At 44.2% G+C, this 18,972-nt stretch overlaps 1 protein-coding gene across 1 annotated transcript; it reads right to left on the reverse strand.

Annotated features, from left to right (window-relative positions):
- Positions 1-443: 443 nt before the first annotated feature.
- On the reverse strand, positions 444-18,830 carry AKAP14 (A-kinase anchoring protein 14). The gene is made up of 7 exons (XM_051968009.1): positions 18,736-18,830; positions 10,598-10,759; positions 6,522-6,622; positions 6,307-6,398; positions 3,109-3,288; positions 2,237-2,289; positions 444-654 (listed from the first exon to the last, which is right to left on the reverse strand). The coding sequence occupies exons 3-7, from the start codon at positions 6,610-6,612 to the stop codon at positions 570-572; spliced, it is 501 nt and encodes a 166-aa protein (XP_051823969.1). The 5' UTR covers positions 6,613-6,622; positions 10,598-10,759; positions 18,736-18,830; the 3' UTR covers positions 444-569.
- Between the last annotated feature and the right edge of the window lie 142 nt (positions 18,831-18,972).

The raw sequence follows: 18,972 nt of genomic DNA on the forward strand, positions 1-18,972 counted from the left end.
GTTCTGTCCTGGGCCCTTTTTTTATTTTACTTGGGGTTTTCATCAACTATCATTATATAAATTATCTTCTTTAAGCTGATGACTCTCAAGTCAGCTTGTTCAGTCCTAATCTCTCTCCTGGCCTCGAGTTTTGCATCTCTAGCTGCCTACTAGGTATCTCAAACTAGATGCAATAACTTCCTTATTACTGTCTAATGCTTTTTACAGATTAGGAAACAGGGTTAAGTGACTTGTCCAGGGTGACTTGATTGGATTAGAGGCAGGATTGGACCTGAACTCGGGTCTTCCCGATTCTGTGCCCCAAACTCTATCTACTGTACCACCTAGATGACTATGAATGGGGGTATACTAATAGAAAAGATGGAGAAATAGAAAACAACTGTCTGGTAAATTTATTTGTGTGTTATAACAAACAGAATGGAAAACAATTCCAGGCAGCTAGATTCTAAGTGTCCTGACAACTTTATTTCCCAAAACATACTGTATGACTGAATTTATAATGTTGTATTTAGTGCACATATACCAGAAATCCAGTCCCCCAAACCCCAAATCAACAGTGGATCATTGAATTAGAAGTTAATGCTGTTCATTAGGATGATCTTGCTTTCAATGATGTCCTTCAGCCACTTTTCTCGGAAGCGAGATTTTCCTGGTCTGCAGTGGGGTTGGGGAGAGAGAAGAGAGAGAAAAAGGAAGAAGAGAGGGAAGGAGGAAGAATGAAGGAAAGAGGAAGGGAGAAGAGGGAAAAGGAGAAGGAAGGAGACAGAAGGAAAGAAAGATTGAGAGACAAAGGAAGGGAGGGAGAAGAGGAGAGACAGGAAAGAGAAGGAACAAATACGGCAGAGCGATGGAGAGGAAGTGGAAGGGAGGGAGAGGAGAGACAGAAAGAGAGAAGGAAAGAGATTGAGAAAGGGAGGGAAAGAGAAAAAGAAGAAGGGAGGGGAAAGAAGAAAGAGAAAAAGAAAGATTGAAAAACAACGAGGGAGGGAGAGGAGACAGGGAGAGAGAAAGGGGGAGGGAAAAATAGAAAGTTCTTAAAATCACAGAAGCTAGGCAGCAATAATCAATGTCGGAGGAGTATGGAAAGATAGATGCACTTTGGATAGACCTGAAGAGTAGTCTATTCAGGATCTCAATTTGGAATCATGCAAGAAAAATGACTAAACTTTCCATACCCTTCCATCTAGCAATCCCAGTACTGGGACTGCCCTAAGGAAACCAAATAGAGAAATAAGGGATCAATATAGTCCCAAATCGTCATAATATCATTTTTTTGTAGTAACGAAGAATCCAATTCAGCGCCCAAGTGGGAAATAAACCAAAAAGAGAACTCTGATAAATGAGTGAGATGCACTATTACATGTATGACAGGTAGAGGGAATTCAGGGAAATGTGGGGACATCTGTGTGATTTGAAGCAGAAGGAAACTAGGAAAACAACAATGGAAATGAAAAGATCACCAAAAGTACATAATGGGCAAACTCATGAAGGTCTCTGGAATAAAACCAAGAGGTGGGAGACTGCTGGCACAGACTACTATCTACGTTATCGGACAAGGTTTCTGTATTTTGCTGAGTGTTTTCTTTTGCCACAAGGGAGGGTTCAAGGTAGGGGATGGGTGGGTGGGTGGGAAATGACGGAAATCAAGACAAAAGACATCAATAAGATATATTTTTCTTAAAGAAATGATGAAAAAATTAATCAAGATATAATATAGAGAGATAGAGATCTGGAACAGCCATTTTAGAGGCCATTAATTCCAATTTCCTCATTTTTTCACAAGTGAGGAAACAGGCCCAGAGTCACAAGGTATTAAGTATCTAAGACAGGATTTAAATTTAGGACTTTGCTAACTCCATGACCCACGCTCTATCCGCTGTACTACCTAGCTGCTTCATTTCAGAGAAGCTACTAAACCTGAAAAGGATTTCAAGTTAATTCTACACATTTCTATTTTAAAAAAATAGTCTTTCAAGACTGGGAGTCATTCATACCCTTCCTTGTGCCTTCTCATGCTGCAAGGATCAATGAGCTAGCCTATTAGGTCCTTGGAGGATGGGAGTATTTCATCCAAAGGCATGATTAAACCTGTGAGCAAGCCCTCAGAGCTGGGATTTTTGACTGCACCTCATTGGGGACTAGTAAGCCTTTCCTTCTTCCCTTCCCCCTTCCTATTCACTGGTCTTCTCCCCCTCCCACTCCTCTTTTTAATGTAGCCCCCAAACACATATATTACCTGTGAACATATCTGTTGGACTCCAGAACAAAAAATACTTCAACTGGCAAACTCTGTGACAGAAAGAAGAAATTAGCCACGCTAGCTTTCATTTCTAGGGAGCCTTGAAGTTTAGAGACCCCATTTCCCCAAAACAAAGCAAGTTAGCCCACTGGGCAGAGTGCCAGGCCTGGAGTCAGGGAGACTCCACTTCCTGAATTCAAATCTGACCTCAGACACTGCCTAGTCTTAGTGTGACCCTGGGCAAGTCACTTCACTGCCTCACTTTCCTCATCCGTAAAATGCTTTCCTCTCAAGAACCCCTCGGAGGTAACGATGTGAAAATAATTATCTTCATTTTAAAGATGAGGAACCTGAGAGTATAAAGTATCAGGTGTCATGAAGCTAGTCAGGATCTGAACAGGAAATTTAACTCAGACCTCCTGTTTCCATTTCCTGGGCTCTTGGAGTGTAGGATCATGGGACCATAGATTCAGAAGGAACCCTGGAGGTCATTGTGTTTAAATCCACCCACCCACCAATCTCTGCCTTTTACCAAAATGCAAACGGAAGCATAAAGGTCACATGGAGTTTTAGGTCTACAGCTGGAAGGGACCTCAGAGGTCATCCGGTGTGACCCCCTCATGTAACCGAGGCTATAAAGGCTCAGATCAGAGAACTGGCTGGCCAGGGTCACCCAGCTAGTTAAGGTTTGAGCAGGAGCTGCACCACGACCCAAGAAGTCATACAGACTGAACCATAGAGTCAAACTGAACTATAACCAATCTAGGGATTTGCCCCAATACGGCAATCTCATTGTGTGTGTGTGGGAGGGGTAGCTTTCCCTAGTTCTATTCCAGGAAGGGGCCAGCGGCCAAAGGGGGAGCGCTCACTTTAGGTTTGATCTTGGAGATCTCAATGAGAAAGTAGACACAGGCAGTGGCCCGAGGGATGGGCTTTCGGGATGTGGGGATGCTCCAGCGCACCCGGTAATGGTAGCGGACACTGAACTCCAAGTCTTCCTTCTCCAAGTAGTCAGACCAATGGAGCCAGCTCTCATGAAATTCCCAAGTCTGCTCAACACAAAATGAGGAGAGAAGGGAAAGGAAGGGAGAGAAGGAGGAGAAAGAGACACGGAAGGGAGACAGAGACAGAGAGAAGGGAGGGAGAGAGAAAGACAGAGACAGAAAGGAGGGAGAGAGAAAGAAACAGGAGGAGAAAGGATCAGGAGAAAAAGAGACAAAGAGAGAAAGACAAACAAAGATAGAAGGGGGAGAGAGAGAAATTAAGAAGCGGTTAAGAGAAAGGCAGATGAAGAAAGAGATAGGGAAGGGGAGTGGAGTGCCATGCATTGATGGCAGCTCTGCCACCAGAGGCAGGATGGGATCAGCACAGCCCTGAGCCTGAGAGCAATGCTCCTGGAAAAAACGACATCCATTGAATCCCGGTTTCCTTTTACCAAGGGAACTTGGGACTTCGGAGAGAAAGTGAATTTGGTGAAAGTGAACCGAACTTAAAGTCTTAGGATATGAATTCAAATGCCGGCTCCCTTCTGTGTCTGTGACCTCAGACAAATGTCTCATCTCCCTGGGCCTTGGTTTCCCCTCCTTTAAAATGAGAGGTTTTAGACTAACTAGCCTATAAGGTCCTTCTAGTTCAAGATCTGTGATCTTTTGTGGGCAAATCAGTTCACATATCTGGGTCTCATTCCCCTCCCCCCCTCCCCCCGCTGTAAAATGAAGGGGCTGAACTAGATGGCTTCTAGGCTCCTTTCCAGATCTAGACATAGGATCCTCTGTGTGACCTTGAACAAGTTCCTTTGCCTTTCTGCACCTCAGTTTCCTTCTTTGTAAAATGAAGGGGTTTGACTAGATGACCTCTGGGGTCCCTTCCAACTCTATGGACCTACTCTTTGAAGATTAAACTAGGATGAATACTTTTGTAAAGCAGAGACTTTTACATGGCTTGCCCCTACTTGACTGACTTTATAACTAGGGGTTTTCCTGCTTCAAGTTTCCCTGAAGCAAAGCATCCCAGTAAAGAGATTATTGGCCATCGTTCATTTACCAGATGGATGCTGTTCTGGTACTGGAAAAAGCAGTTCACTTGACGGTAGGAGATGTGCCCTTGACACTTTTTAATCATATGGCCCTGGCAGGCCACCTCCTCTCTCTGAGACTCTGTTCCCTTCTCTGCTGAAAGGGAGATAGTAATATCAGGGAAGAAAGCATCATAGAAATAGGAAGTATTATTCAGGAATAATACTTCAGATTATTAGGCTGTGTTTAATTAGATTAGATTATATAGATATAATTCAGGAATAATACTTCGGATTATTAGAGGAAACTTTGTACATTGATTAGAGTCTTTGGAATCAGGAAACACCATGGAAATCGGAACTATTATTCAGGAATAATATTTCACATTATTGAACCGTGTTGAATTAGATTAAATTATATAGATATTATTCAGGAATAATACTTCAGATTATTAGGCTGTGTTTAATTAGATTATATCATATAGATATTCAGGAATAATACTTCAGATTATTAAAGGCAACTTGGTATATTGATTAGAGGCTTTGGAATCAGGAAACACCATAGAAATAGGAAGTATTATTCAGGAATAATACTTCAGATTATTAAACTGTGTTTAATTAGATTATATTATATAGATATTATTCAGGAATAATACTTCACATTATTAGAGGCAACTTGGTACATTGGAATCAGGAAACTCTGGCTTCAAGTAGCACCTATAGCATATGTGGGTTGTGTGATCCTGAGCACTTCTCAAAGACTATTAAATTGTCAAGTAATTATCTCCTTGCTGTGGTCCCGCAACTTCCCTAGATCAGCGAAGTCATGGCGTGTAGTCTACAAAAAGTATTTGTAGCCTACTGACTCCAAGTCTAGCGCTTTTTCCACTGTGCTAGTCCCAGAGAATAGATCACAACCTCCTTGAAGGCAGGAATACAATCGTTGTTCATCATTACATCCCTAAGACCAGGAGCGGGGCCCATCGCATAGTGGTCATTAGTAACCCTTTACTAAATTGAACTGAGTGTCAGAGGAAGTGTAGACGCCATCTAGTTCAACCCTTAAATCTTAGAGAGAAACCAGGTTCAGAAGCAGGGAAAGCCTTGTCCAACAATGCCCAGGTCACTGGTCACCCTGAGGCTTGAAACCCAGCTCCATTTGCTCCAATGCTCCATTTGAAGCAAACCAAGTGCAAACTTGGACTATGACTCTGTATCAGCCATATCTCCTCTTTTTCAATGGGCAGAGACTATGGACACAACGTCATTATTTAGTACTTGGGAATCTCATCCCCACTTTACAACTCCTCTATCCCCACTTTACAGTTTCTCTATTCTATTTTACAGTTTCTGTATCCCCACTTTACAGTTCTTCTCTCCCACTTTACAGTTCCTGTATCCCCACTTTACAGTTTCTATATCAATTGGTCAGTTGAGCTGCCAGCATGAAGAATAACAGAATGAGCAGGCATCAGGAAGCAGAAGACCTGGATTCTGGTTTCCGCTCTGCCGCTCACTGGCGACATGACCTTCTCCATGCCTTAGTTTTCTCATCTGTAATACAGAAGGACTGGACCACATCACCTCTAAGGTTTCTTCCCCTTTAAAAACTCTGGACTCTATGCTAAAGACACCAAAGGAAGAGGCCATTTGCAGCCAAGCTTCCTATCTCTCCTTTCAGCGGTCAACTTTCTTAGCTGGGGGATTAGGACCATTTCCTTAGCCGTCTTCTTCCCATGACTAGCCATAAGTGAGGACCCTAGAACTTCATGCTGTTCCTTTCACCTGGACAGGCTCCTGTCTTCCCTGGCCCCCTTTGGATCTGAGCTTCTGCAAGAGTTCCTAATTTCCCTTTTCCCTCCACCCCTGCATCGCTAACGCCTTCTCTTGGAGATTACTATTCCCTTCATTCTAAATATCCCTTGATGCACTTTGGCTTGGGAGCTCCTTGAGGGCAGGGTCCGTGTTTTTGCACTTCTTTCTGTCTGTAGCACAGTGCTGGGCACACAGTAGGCACATAAAAAGTACTAACTGATTGACTGACAGAACTTACCGAGATGTATTCTTCTATCTGCTGTCGGCCCAGGTCCACTGTGAAGTCCTTACATGTTGTCCATTGTATGTTTTTCACTGGATTTTCTAAATCTGAAATTATTAGTTAATTAGCATGTTGCAGCCAAAAAAGGGGGTAGGTGAGAGGTCCCTACCTAGGCGTTTTACCCACTCAATAAATATTTATTGCATAGCCTGCCCCTCCAGGCTCACTACCTTCCAGTGTCTTAACTGCAGCGTAAATGGCATCTTCTGTTATCTGCATAGATTTTTCCACTGTATTTGAGGAAAAGGAGCCTTTATCCATTATCTTCAACCTGAAAGAAATTTAAGAAGTTGCCTTTTGCCTCTTACTTACCCTCATCGTTCACCTTTGCTGAGGACCAAGGACGGATGTGGACACGTTGACTTCCATCAGTTAGGAGGGTCATACCGTGCTGTGGTTCTAAAACTCAGGGGCATCCTGACCCCCTGTGACTCTCAACACACACCACCCTTCCAAGTGTCCTATGGAGTGAATTCAGATCTGTCTGGGTTTGAAAATCTTGCAGTTTCCCTTGAGATACCTGAAGACTCCTGAGGGTGACATCAAGGGCATTAGGAACCCAAGATTAAAGTAGAAAAATCTGGAACACAAAATCTTGCAAAAATGAACATTGACTTTCCTAGCTGTGGGACTCTGGGCAAGTCACTAAACCTCAATCGCCTCAGCAAAAAATAAATAAATAAATAAATGTTGAAATCTATCATGTATAGTTGGAAAAATAAAATACTATTGAGGAAAAAAATACATAGGATACAGAATAATTCCCATCCACCAGCTCACTTCTTCAGAGAGGCCTAGGAATTGTCCCATTTGATAGCTAGAGAAACTGAAAACATAAACTCCTTATTTATTTATTTTTTAAATTTTATATATAATTTATATATATAATTTTTACAATTTAAATAATTATTAATTAGGAGAGCATCTGTATTATTTTTGCTCTTTCTTTTTCCATTGCCAGACACAAAATAAGCAACTTCCCTCTCCAATTTACCAGTGCCCTCTTGATTTACAGATTGAATGGCCTTTTCTCAACCCTCATTCTTCTTGACATCTCTGAAGCCTCGACTTGTGGAAACCCTCTCTTTCTCCAGAGAGAGACCTCCCTCTAGGTTTTCGTGCTGCTGTTCTCTCCTGCTCGGCACATAGTAGATGCTTTATTGTAGAGGCTTGAAACTCTTGACTCGATGCACTGAGGTCGGTTCGAGCACTTAAGGCTAATTACCGATTGGCCAATACTCTATGGGCATATGCTTGGGGAATGGCCCTTCCCACTATCCTGTGCTGGCTCGATGATTGGTGTATACAGAGAATTGTAGGAGGGACTGGGGGTGGAGTAAGATGAGCCAGAGTCACTTTGGCGGTAGATGTGGAAGAAGGAGGTCACAGAAATTCTTCTTCCATCTAATTCACTCCTACCCCTAAAGACCAAGAATAAAGACTAAGGACTTTTCCTTATCCTGACTCTGGCTGATTCTAAGGTATCCAGGGTGCTAACACGGTCATCACACTTTATAGTATTTTTATTCATTGATTGCTATTACTCCTTCTCACAGTATCTTTTGATAGGGCATAGTCATGCCCACTAATCACGGGAATCCCCCCAAACTCTGTCCTAGACCCTCTTCTGTCTTTTTTTCAGCATCTCACTTGTTGAGTTCTTTTGAAAATGAATTTATTAATTCATGCCATCGATAAGCAGATTAATTACAAGACAGCAGAATCTGTCCTATTTTCACTTGAAATATTTCTTTGTTTCTCAATGCAATTTTATTTTTCCAAACACACAAAGTGAAGTTTTCAACATTCATTTTTTGTAAGATTTTGGGTTGCGGATTTTTCTCCCTTCCTCCCTTGCCTTCCCCCTACCCAAGGCAGAATCCCTTGTTGATTTCATCAACTTCCTTGGATTTAATCGTCATTTCTAAGATGATTCCCAGAGCTACTCAGCTAGCACCAACTTCTCTCTTGAGTTAGTGTCCCATCATCCAATGCCTCTCAGATGTCTAAAAGCCCCGGGGCAGCTAGGTGGCCCAGTGGATAGAGCACTGGCCCTGAATTCAATTCCAGCCTCTGATGCTTAACACTTCCTAGCTGTGTGACTTTGGGCAAGTCAATTAACCCCAGTTGCCTCAAGAAGACGAAAAAAAGTGGAAGCCCCTCAAGCATAACACGCCCAAAACAGAATTTTCTATCTTAATGGGTGTCAAACTCCTCCTCTCTACCAAGTTTTCTCTTACTAGCAAGGGTATCACTTCCTGCCCATTCTCCATGTTTTTCAAACTTGTTGTCATCCTCGGCCCCTTTCTCACACTCATCCCATATGTTCAATTTGTTGTCAAGTCTGTTGTTCTCCCTTTCCACACCTGTCACGTATGTCTCCTTCTCTTTGGTTCTACATCTCCCACCCCAGTTCATTCCCTCATTGCCTCTCACCTGGCCCTGTGCAATAGGCCTCTGATTGTGTTTTCCTGCCTCCAGTTTTGTCTGACTTTGAATCAACTTCCATCAGCTGCCAAAGCCATTTTCCTAAAGTGTCGGTCTAACGGTGCTACCCTTGTACTCAATAAACCTAAGTGGCTCCCTATTACCCCCACCCAGGACCAAATGGCAAGCACCAGACTCTGGCATTTGAAGCTCTTCACCACCTGACCCCATCCTGCTTCTTTAAGTTTCTGTCATATTACTCCCCTTTGGGCACTGGACAGTTTAAGCTAAACCAGTGGGCGGTTTCTGGAGCTAAACACTACGTCTCTCACCTTCATGCCTTTGCATTGTCTGGCCTACAGTTTCCCTCTCATCCTCTTTATTTCCGAGACTTCCTTCCAGATCCAGAGCCTCCTGAGGCTCCCCTCTGTGATTCCCTAATATCTACTCCATATGTATCTTGTCTTTGCCTAGTTATTTTCATGTCATCTCCTCTACTGGACTAAAAGCTTCTAGAGAGCAATAGTTTTTGCCTTTCTTTGTAGCCCTAGTGTCTTCGAACACAGCAGGTTCCTCATTAATGCCTGCTGATTGACTGACTTAATAAATTGTTTTGTAGGGTTTTTTTGCTGAGGCGATTGGGATTAAGTGACTTGCCCAGGGTCACACAGCTAGGAAGTGTGAAGTGTCCGAGGCCAGGTTTGAACTCAGGTTCTCCTGACTTCAGGGCTGGTGCTCTAGACTTAATAAATTATTGTTGAATGAACAGAAGAGAAATTACTTTCTCAAAGTAACTTGTTCAAAAGACTGTTTCTTAACCATTTTGAGCCCCTGATGCTCATCTAAGAACAAATGACCTATCCACATTGGTGAGGAATGAAAGGAGGAAACTGGGGTTCACATAGGGTAAATGATTCCTCCAAAGCCAAACAGCTAAGAAAAGATAGAGGCTGGATTCAAATCCTAGGTCTCAAAAGCAGAGCCCTTTCCTACACTGTATCTCTGCTTTTGAAGAGGTACGGTATGCTACAGAGAGGATTACATTCGGAATCAGAGAGACATGGGCTCAAGTCCTGCCCGGTCACATGCTTGTTTGATCTAGAGCAAAATTACTTCAGGCTGAGCCTCAGTTTCCTCCTCTGTCAAATAAGCGGGTTAGAGTAGCTGGCTTCTGACATCCTTCTAATTCTATGATACTGTATGTGACCTTAGGGAAACCACCTCCTTTTCCTGGGCCTCAGTTTCCCCCTCTGTCAAATAAGGAGGTTAGAGTAGCTGGCCTCTGACTCTAATTCGAAGATCCTATATGTGACCTTAAGCTGGGCCTCAGTTTCCCCTTCTGTCGAATAAAGGGGTTGGATTAGATGGCCGCTAGGGTCCTTTCTACCTCTAAACCAAGGGGCCCGTATTCTTCAACCCACATATACACCAGAGTAAGATATCAACTATGTTACTAAGTTACTATATTTTATATTAATATATTATAATGTCTCTAACAAATGCTTGGGGATTCAAGGCGTCCATTCGTTTAACTATGGGAACAACCCCAAAACCGAAAGAAGGCAGGGAAAGGAGTGTCAAGTTATCCCACCTTCTCTTCCTTCTCCTTGGACATCCGTCCATCCACCTGAGGATGCTAATTGCTGAGGAGGGCAATCTCTCTTTCTCTACCTTCGTGGAGCCAAACCATTGAGACGGGTGAAAAGGATGCTACATTTGACCTCACAAGACCCAGATTGAAATCGAGCCAGTGACTACGGACTCTCTGAACCTCGGTTTTCTTCTCTCTAGAAGGAGAATAATAATGCGAGCCACCTACCTGGAAGGGGAGGGGGAGATTGGTGAGGAAGAAAGTCCTTTGGTAAATGGAACTTGTGGTGATTATTAACACGTCTTTAGCATTGAGTTCTAAGAAGAGTGTTTGGAGTCCAGTAGTCTAGAAGATCAAGGGCCTCAGTGTTGGTCTGCCAGGGCTCCACCCCTTGGGAGGAGAACAGAAAGTCCAGTCAGCCCTTCTGCCTCTCCCCATCGCGGTTTCAATACAGCACGATATGGAATCAGCATAAGAAATTAAATGGGAGCTTGGGGGAGTTTTCCGGAAGCGTCACACCACCACATAGAGCCTTATGTCCAAATACTTCACTCAGATTTTACCACAAGACACCACAAACACCCCATAAAGCAAAAGAAAATATTCCGATTTCTTCCCTGATACAAAGGGAGAGCCAAAACATTTGGGGCAAATTGCCCAGATGGAGGCGGCGTCCCTCTGACCAGCCTGTGCCCTCCTCCCCACCTCCCACCTTGTGGAAGGGATAACTGTATTCCTTAGATCAAGGCAAGATGAAAGGATGAGGTCGATTCTGCGTCTTTTCGAATTGATCCTGTTTCTAATTGATTTTTTGTCCTATCACGGGCCTGAGTCTGGCTTTTTGTCTCTGAACTTAGTATAAAACTCAGCTGAACTGTCATGAGGTAAGTTCAGAGATCCAGTTTTCCCATTAATCAGTCCCCAAAACTATAAAAGGGAGCTGCCCCCCTCATTTGGGGTCTTAGTTTTGCTGAGATCTTTTATTGGTAAGTTAATACTTTACTAATAAATTGACCTGAGTTCAAATCTGGTCTCGGACACTTAATGCTTCCTAGCTGTGTGACCCTGGGCAAGTCACTTAACCCCAAGCACCTCAGCAAAAAAGAAAAAGAAAAGTTCAGTGGGCCCCCAATTTCTTTCAGTTTCACAGAGATAACTCATATCATTTTTTGGACTGGAGGAGGGACCAGACCTGAGATTTCATTGATGTAGGGAACAATTTCCAGTGTGGAAATTACCTTCACGAATGCTAGTAGGCAGTTTTTCTGTAAGCAACGGTCCTAAAAGCTATCTCAGGCGCTGGAAGGTTAATTGACTTGCCTACTGCCAGAGTTTCACACGAAGACATTATGGGCCCGACCTGTGACGCGAGGGGGCCTTCTTTACTTTGTTTGGAAGCATGAGCGAAAACAAACGTCAGCAGGTTCTGCTGCGAACCCAAATTGGAGACAGAAAGGATGGGGGGCAGCTCCCTTGATTTTCCATCTGGTTTCAAAATTCCCATTTCTCCCATCATGGCTGGAAATAACTTGGTCTAATGGTAAAAGCACAGGCCTGGAAGTCGGTCATCTTAAGTTCCAAATTGGGGTCTGCCACTGGACCACCCAGAAACCCCTTTCTGTTGCCTCGCTTTGTCTGTAATTTGAATGGGGGCAACGGGGAATCTCTGTGCCCATAGGCCATATTGAATAGCTCTCTCAAATAGCAAATCCTACAGAAAGCCCAGAGATCTTGTCGTAGGTTTATCACGCTATATCAACATTAAATTTTGGGAAACGAGAAAAATTGCACAAGGAAACATGTCACGAAAAGGGCGTGGAACTTGGGACGGAGAAAACTCAGTGCTATCCCTCCCTATATGACTTCAGACAAGTCCCCTTTACTCTCTGTGACCCAGTGGACCTACTTCCCAGGAGGTACAGAGGCAGTGTGGTATCACGGAATGAGCACTGAATTTAAGAGGCGAAAGACCCGAGTTTGAATCCTGACTTTACTACTTCCTAGTTGTGTGACCTTGTGAGCATATCCATTCCTCACCGTGGGCCTCAGTTTCCCTCTCTGTAAAATAAGGGGATTCGACGACAAGTTCTTAACCTTTTTTGTGTCCTGGACGGGCAACAGAGCCCTTCTCATAACTATGTTTCCAAAGGTATAAATTACAGAGAATAAAAAAAGCCAATTAAGCCTGAAATCTAGCCAGCAAAAACATTTTAAAAAGCAGTTCCTGTATGGACATGTATACATATATTGGATTTAACTTCTACTTTAACATATTTAACATGTATTGGACTACCTGCCATCTGGGGGGAGGAGTGGGGGGAAGGAGGGGAAAAGTTGGAACAAAAGGTTTGGCAATTTTCAATGCTGAAAAATTACCCATGCATATGTTCTGTCAATAAAAAGCTATAATATAAAAAACTTGAATAAAAATAAATTTTAAAAAACCGTTCCTGGACCCTAGTTTCAGAACTCTGGGACTAGCAAATGTCTCTGGTTCCCTCAGGCCCTGCTAGTCTGAGTCTTCGAAAGAGTGGTTGAGAGGTAATCAAAGGCAAAGGGCCCCGAGTGCCAAGTACACTCCAGGCTCTTTGTTGCATTCTGGCCTGCTCTGGCCACGCTAGAGGGAATCCAGGAGGGACGCTTTTGAAAAACTTAGGGATAATGTTGTAAAGAAATTTTTTTCTAAATTAAAAAAAATAAATTTAAAATACATTTAAAAATATATTAAATATATCAAAAAAAAAAGAAAAGAAAAATAAAGTGGAAAAGTTTGCTTCCAAAACAAAAAAAAAACTTACAATCCAGTCCAAGACCTCTTTGAGTGCCCTAGGGAGTGATGGGCCAACGGCATCTTTCAGTCCCTTCAAAACTGACTTCAGCTCTTTGATGGCAGGTTTCTTGCTGATCTTTTATCACATACTTAGGAAATTTCTCCCTGGAACACTAAGAAGAGGTGAGAAGTAGTCCCTGAGCTTATGAGCACTGGAGATTTTTAACCGTAAACGGTCACTGTCAACCACCAAAAACTCAGTCATGCCATCTCTTCTGAAGAAGGGATGAGAAAAGGCACCTCCTTCCCTTCTTTGAAGAGATGTTGTATGGGTAGGTAGGTGGGGGTGGGGTCTACTGGTGTGGAATGGCGCATACACCATCACAGGTAGCCGGTCATAGATGAGTTGTATGGAACAGTTTTATTTTTCTCTTTCTTTTTCATTTGTTGTCGCAAGGGATGCTCTCTAGGGGAAGGACAGAAAAAGGGACAGGCTCAAAAATTACAAGGCTAGGGACTGGACCTGAGATTTCATGATTATAGGGGACTCCTAGGTGAGGAAAGTCCTTCTATCAATGCAGGTAGGCACCTTCTCTGCAACTTCCTGTTCTAGCTGCTTAGAATATTGAGAGATAAGGTGACTCAACCAGAGTCACAGAGCCAGGAGAGGTGAGTCGGAACTCGAACCCAGGACTTCCTGACTTCTAGGCTATACCACTATACCACACTGCCTCTCACATTCAGGGACGAATTTGGTGACAAACTGAGGAAAGGAAACCTTTTTTCAGATACATATACACAGATAAAAAAATAACAAAATGATTATTAAAAACAAATAAATGAGAATCAAATAGGAATCCGTTGGTGGTTAGTTGTGTGGGACTCTTCATAATCCCATTCAGGGTTTTCCTGGCAGAGATTCTGGAGCGGTTTGCCATTTTCTTCTCTGCTCATTTTCCAGAGGAGGAAACTGAGGCAGAGTGAAATGACTTGCCAGGGTCACACAACTTGTAAGTGCCTGAGGCTGGATTGTAACTCAGGTCCTCCTGACTCCAGGCTTGGCACTCTATCTATTGAGCCAACTGGCTGCCCTCACAACGCCTATTATGTTTTATGATCCATAAGCTCCCACTTGTGTGCAGATACGGAGGGATCCAAGGGCCAAGCACCCTCTGGGCAATTTCCTACACTGTGGCCTGCTCTGGCCGTGCTGGAGCCATACTGGGTAAAAGTATCGGGGAGGGATACTTTTCTGTATCCCTCTTAGGTACAATTAAAAAAAAGTTCCCACCCTACCGGGAGGCTCTTTGTAAGCCTTTTTACCACGGAGGAGAGATCCAGAAACAAGAGTAACAAGGAAGAAAGCTTGCAATATAAGTAATAGATGAGTATAAATATTTATATATAGAATTCATATAATTATTATATGTTAATTAAATTATATAAATAGAATATAATGATAAATATAATAAAAGTATAAAGTAATAAATATAAATAAATCAATATAATATATAATAATATACTATATTAGTGTATTGTAATTGATATTATAATATAATATTTATACTATAATTATAGTATATATTGTGATAATATAGTATAATAATTCATAGATATTTATATATATATATATATACATATATATATTACTCCGATGAATATATGAGTAATGGAAAAATAGGTTGGCTGCACTATCCAGATGCCTCAAGCTGTCTTTGTATCAAATTGTATATTAATAAAGTTTTTAAAATAAGTAAAATGAATAAAGATTTTGAACCAGAGTATCCCTGGGATGGACTTGCATGACTGGAAAGTGAATGGTGGTCCAAAAGAAGCACAGCTGCTAGAGAGAACCTGAGTAGGGACTGGGCTGACACGGAAGACTTTTTGTTCTGGGGTACTGAGGTAGGAGGGGCCACTTCCTCTTCACAAAATAGGGAAGGGTGACTTGATGCTATTGACGGGTCAGTGCCAGAAAAGGGAGCAAGGAAGGATGGGAACAGCTAGAGATGTAGAACGCTTGAAGAGCAAGGATAGCTCCCAGCATGCCCCAGCATCCAAGGGATGGGGATTGGAAGGGGATGCTGCCAGCCTTGGACTACTTTTCACCCTGGAGAACCCTTTGGGGGCCTCTTGTTATGGTGTGGCACAGGAACGGAGGGACCCATTTCTCCTCCTGTTCAAATATAGGGAGAGGAGGAGTTTAGCTCCCAGGAAACCATGGGGCAAGTGGCAAGCTGCTTCCCCAGGCTGTGACGCGACCATCTCCCCTCCGGGAATTTGTCCCAAACACGAGAATTCTGTCTCTGGGAGAGGGAGCAAAACGATCCCAAAAGTAGAGGAGGGAGGCACACGTGTAAGCAGCCCGAAAAAGTGTCTCACTATGGCCACATGGGGATCCCCCAGGGTGATAGGTGCCTGATTTCCTGACCTCCATCCTTTAAAGTATGTTTTCAGGACTAAGCATCATGTCTAACCTTTTAAGGCAGTGTGGTACAATGGGTGGCTCTAAACTAGGACTAACAGCTCGGATCGATAGAGTGTTTTCAGGTTTACAAAGCATTTTACAAATATTATCTAATTCGCTCATTCAGTAATCCTGGGAGATAAGAAGTATTGTTCGGGGTTTTCTTGGCTAAGATAATAGTGTGGATGGCCATTTCCTTTTCCGGTGGATTAAGGCAAACAGAGGTTAAATGATGTGCCCAGGCTCACGCATCTAGGAAGTAGCTAAAGTTGGATTTTGACTAAAGTCTTCCTTCCCCAAGTCCAGTGAGCTCTCCATTGCCCGCCTCTGTCACTGCCCCAACACCCCCTTTCTGCTGGGAATCCCCTGAGTTCAAGTCCTATCTCTGATATCTACTGGCTGTGAGATCTTAGGTAAGTCACTTAACCTTTTGGCCGTAGGCAGATGTCGCAGAGAAGGAACGTTGGTCCAAGGATTTTCCTCACCTGACGTTTCCTTTACAAGGAAATGTTTCCCCATCCCTATCCCCATATCTGTGCACATTTGTGTCGTGTGCACTCCCAAGGCACAGGGGCCGTTAGTGCTGAGCACGTAGTGGGTGCTTAACTGCTTATCCAATGGGTGATTTGTTGAACAACGGAATGGACGGCACAGATCACAAACTGGTGCAGAAATAAGCCAAGTCTGTGAGGGGGAAGCTGGAGAGCTTTCCATGAAGAACAACTGAACCAACTGGAGAAGTGCCAACAACTTCATTTTTCAAAAGGAGGAAGGAGTGAAAGAATTCTGACCCAGGAGTCCCAGAACTCGAGTTAAAATCCCAGCTCCTCCGGTTACTATCTCGCTGACAAATCCCTTCTCTTCCCCATACCTCGGTTTCCCCATTTGTAAAATGAAGGGGTTGGACTAAGTGGCCTCTGAGGTCCCTTCCAGTTCTAGTTCTAGGGATCTTGATCAAGTCCCTTTCCTTTTCTGAGCCTCAGTTTCTTCATCTGTAAAGTGAACAAAGTCTGACTGTATGGTTTCCATCATCCTTCCCAATTCTAGATCTAGGGTCAGTGTGACCCTGATCAAGTCCTTCTTCTCCCTGGGCCTATTTCTTCTGCAAAATGAGGGATGTTGGACCAGATGCTCTTGGAGTCCCTCTGAGACTCCTGCGCTACACCTAATGCTGACCAATGAGGGGGAGCTAGATGGTGAGCAAGAGTGTCAGGAACCTTGGGAGAACGTCACCTCAGAGCTGGGAGGAATCGTGGCAGCAAATGTTGGGCCCAATCGGACATGAATCCTAACTGTGAGACCAGTGGATGTCAGAGTTCCAAAAAGGACCCGATCCTTTGTCCTGAGTCTCGAAAAGGGAAATTGGCTCCAAAAAATTTGAAATTCTGATAATATAATTGCAAGTAAGGGACACAGCAAGCTATAAGGGCAAGAGAACTAATTTTTGGAGTCAGAGAATCGGGGTTTAAATCCCAGCTCCATCCGGGACCACCCATGTCACCCAGAGCAAGTCATTTGGCCGCCTGGGGCCTCAGTTTCCTCATCTGTAAAATGGAGTCAGATGACCCTTAGAGTCCCATATAGTTCTGTGGTTCTTTGGGGGAAAAGAGGAGAATTGCGTTTTTAAAAAAACCCAATATGTCTGCCTAGATAAGTCAGATAAGCTCAGAAGATTGAAGGAGGGGCTTAATACTAGGATCAATAGTAAAGCAGAGCATGGACCCATTTTTAAGAATAGTTGGGCTGTCGGTCCCAAATGAACTAAGGCTTGGGAAAGGGACCGAGAGCCACACAAAAGTGGGCCAGGAGTCGGGCTAACAGATGATGAATGGAACAGGACCAAGTTGCTTCTCTGTCAAAGGCCAGGATGGGTGGGACCTTGGAACAAGGCTGGGGGAGCGGAAACCTGAGCCACAGTTGGGGGGGGGAAGATCTCTGAGATCACTCCAGAGTAATCCACTCAAGCCCCATTGGAAGCCTGAGCCACAGTGGGGGGGGGAGATCTCTGAGATCACACCAGAGTGATCCACTCAAGCCCCATTGGAAGCCTGAGCCACAGTGGGGGGGGGGAGATCTCTGAGATCACTCCAGAGTGATCCACTCAAGCCCCATTGGAAGCCTGAGGCACAGTGGGGGGGGAGATCTCTGAGATCACTCCAGAGTAATCCACTCAAGCCCCATTGGAAGCCTGAGGCACAGTGGGGGGGGGAGATCTCTGAGATCACTCCAGAGTAATCCACTCAAGCCCCATTGGAAGCCTGAGCCACAGTGGGGGGGGGGGATCTCTGAGATCACTCCAGAGTGATCCACTCAAGCCCCATTGGAAGCCTGAGGCACAGTGGGGGGGGGAGATCTCTGAGATCACTCCAGAGTGATCCACTTAAGCCCCGTTGGAAGCCTGAGGCACAGTGGGGGGGAGATCTCTGAGATCACTCCAGAATGATCCACTCAAGCCCCAGCTCCCCAGCCAAACCCTCCCCAAACGGGAGCCAGGTTGTGGAGTGTGTGGCTAATAATGAATGATTTTGATCATGGGGAACTGTGTGTACATAGGATCTGCAGTGTTCAGAGATGGAGCTGGGAGGAGGGGGGGAGCGGGGGGGGCAGGGGGCCTAAGGACAGACGACGTCACCTTTTTGTTTAACACCCATGTTGTTTAACAAATAAAATGTTAGTGATCTTGTTTATACACTATGGCCGTTACCCAATGGATCCTTCCCCTTCGGAAATGTCCGTCCCTTATGACAAAGAACAAACAAAATTCAATACATTTAAAAAGGTCCGCCATTTACATTAGTTTTACAATCCATAGTCTCCCCACTTTCTCCAAGGAACAGGGGAAGGCATTTTCTCCTATCTCTCCTGGGGGAGTTAGCCATTTTTCAATTCCCCCCCTCCAGTCGAACTCCCCCCATCCAAATGATTCCTGAACCCTCTTTTCCTCCCCTTCCTCTTCATCCCCCACCACCTCCTCTCCATCCACACCCTTCCTAAACCTCTTTCCCCCCTCCCCTCCTCTTCACTTCCCAACAGAGCCCAAGGAGGTCAATAAAAGAGGGAACGGTTAGAAAGGCAGGCCGCCAGAGGCCACCCCGCGTGGTGAGAAAGTTCAGGCCAGGCCCTGCCTACCTGGCTAAGTAGTTCCTTGGCTGGAAACCCTTTTCTGCTGGACAGCTACAGCTGTTGGGGCTCCTTCAAGTTAATTCCCCAGCTGTTACACTGGGCTCCTAGATGGAATGTTTGCAAGCAATGGTCGTCCCGGCAACGTCACTGCCAGCCAATGGGGGAAGACCTCAACATTCTTTCTGGTTTCTCTTCTGTACAGAAACAAGGGGGCCCAGTCAGAACATATCTTGTGGCTGTTTT

The sequence above is a fragment of the Antechinus flavipes genome, chromosome X (assembly GCF_016432865.1).
Source record: "Antechinus flavipes isolate AdamAnt ecotype Samford, QLD, Australia chromosome X, AdamAnt_v2, whole genome shotgun sequence".
Classification (NCBI taxonomy): Eukaryota; Metazoa; Chordata; class Mammalia; order Dasyuromorphia; family Dasyuridae; genus Antechinus; species Antechinus flavipes.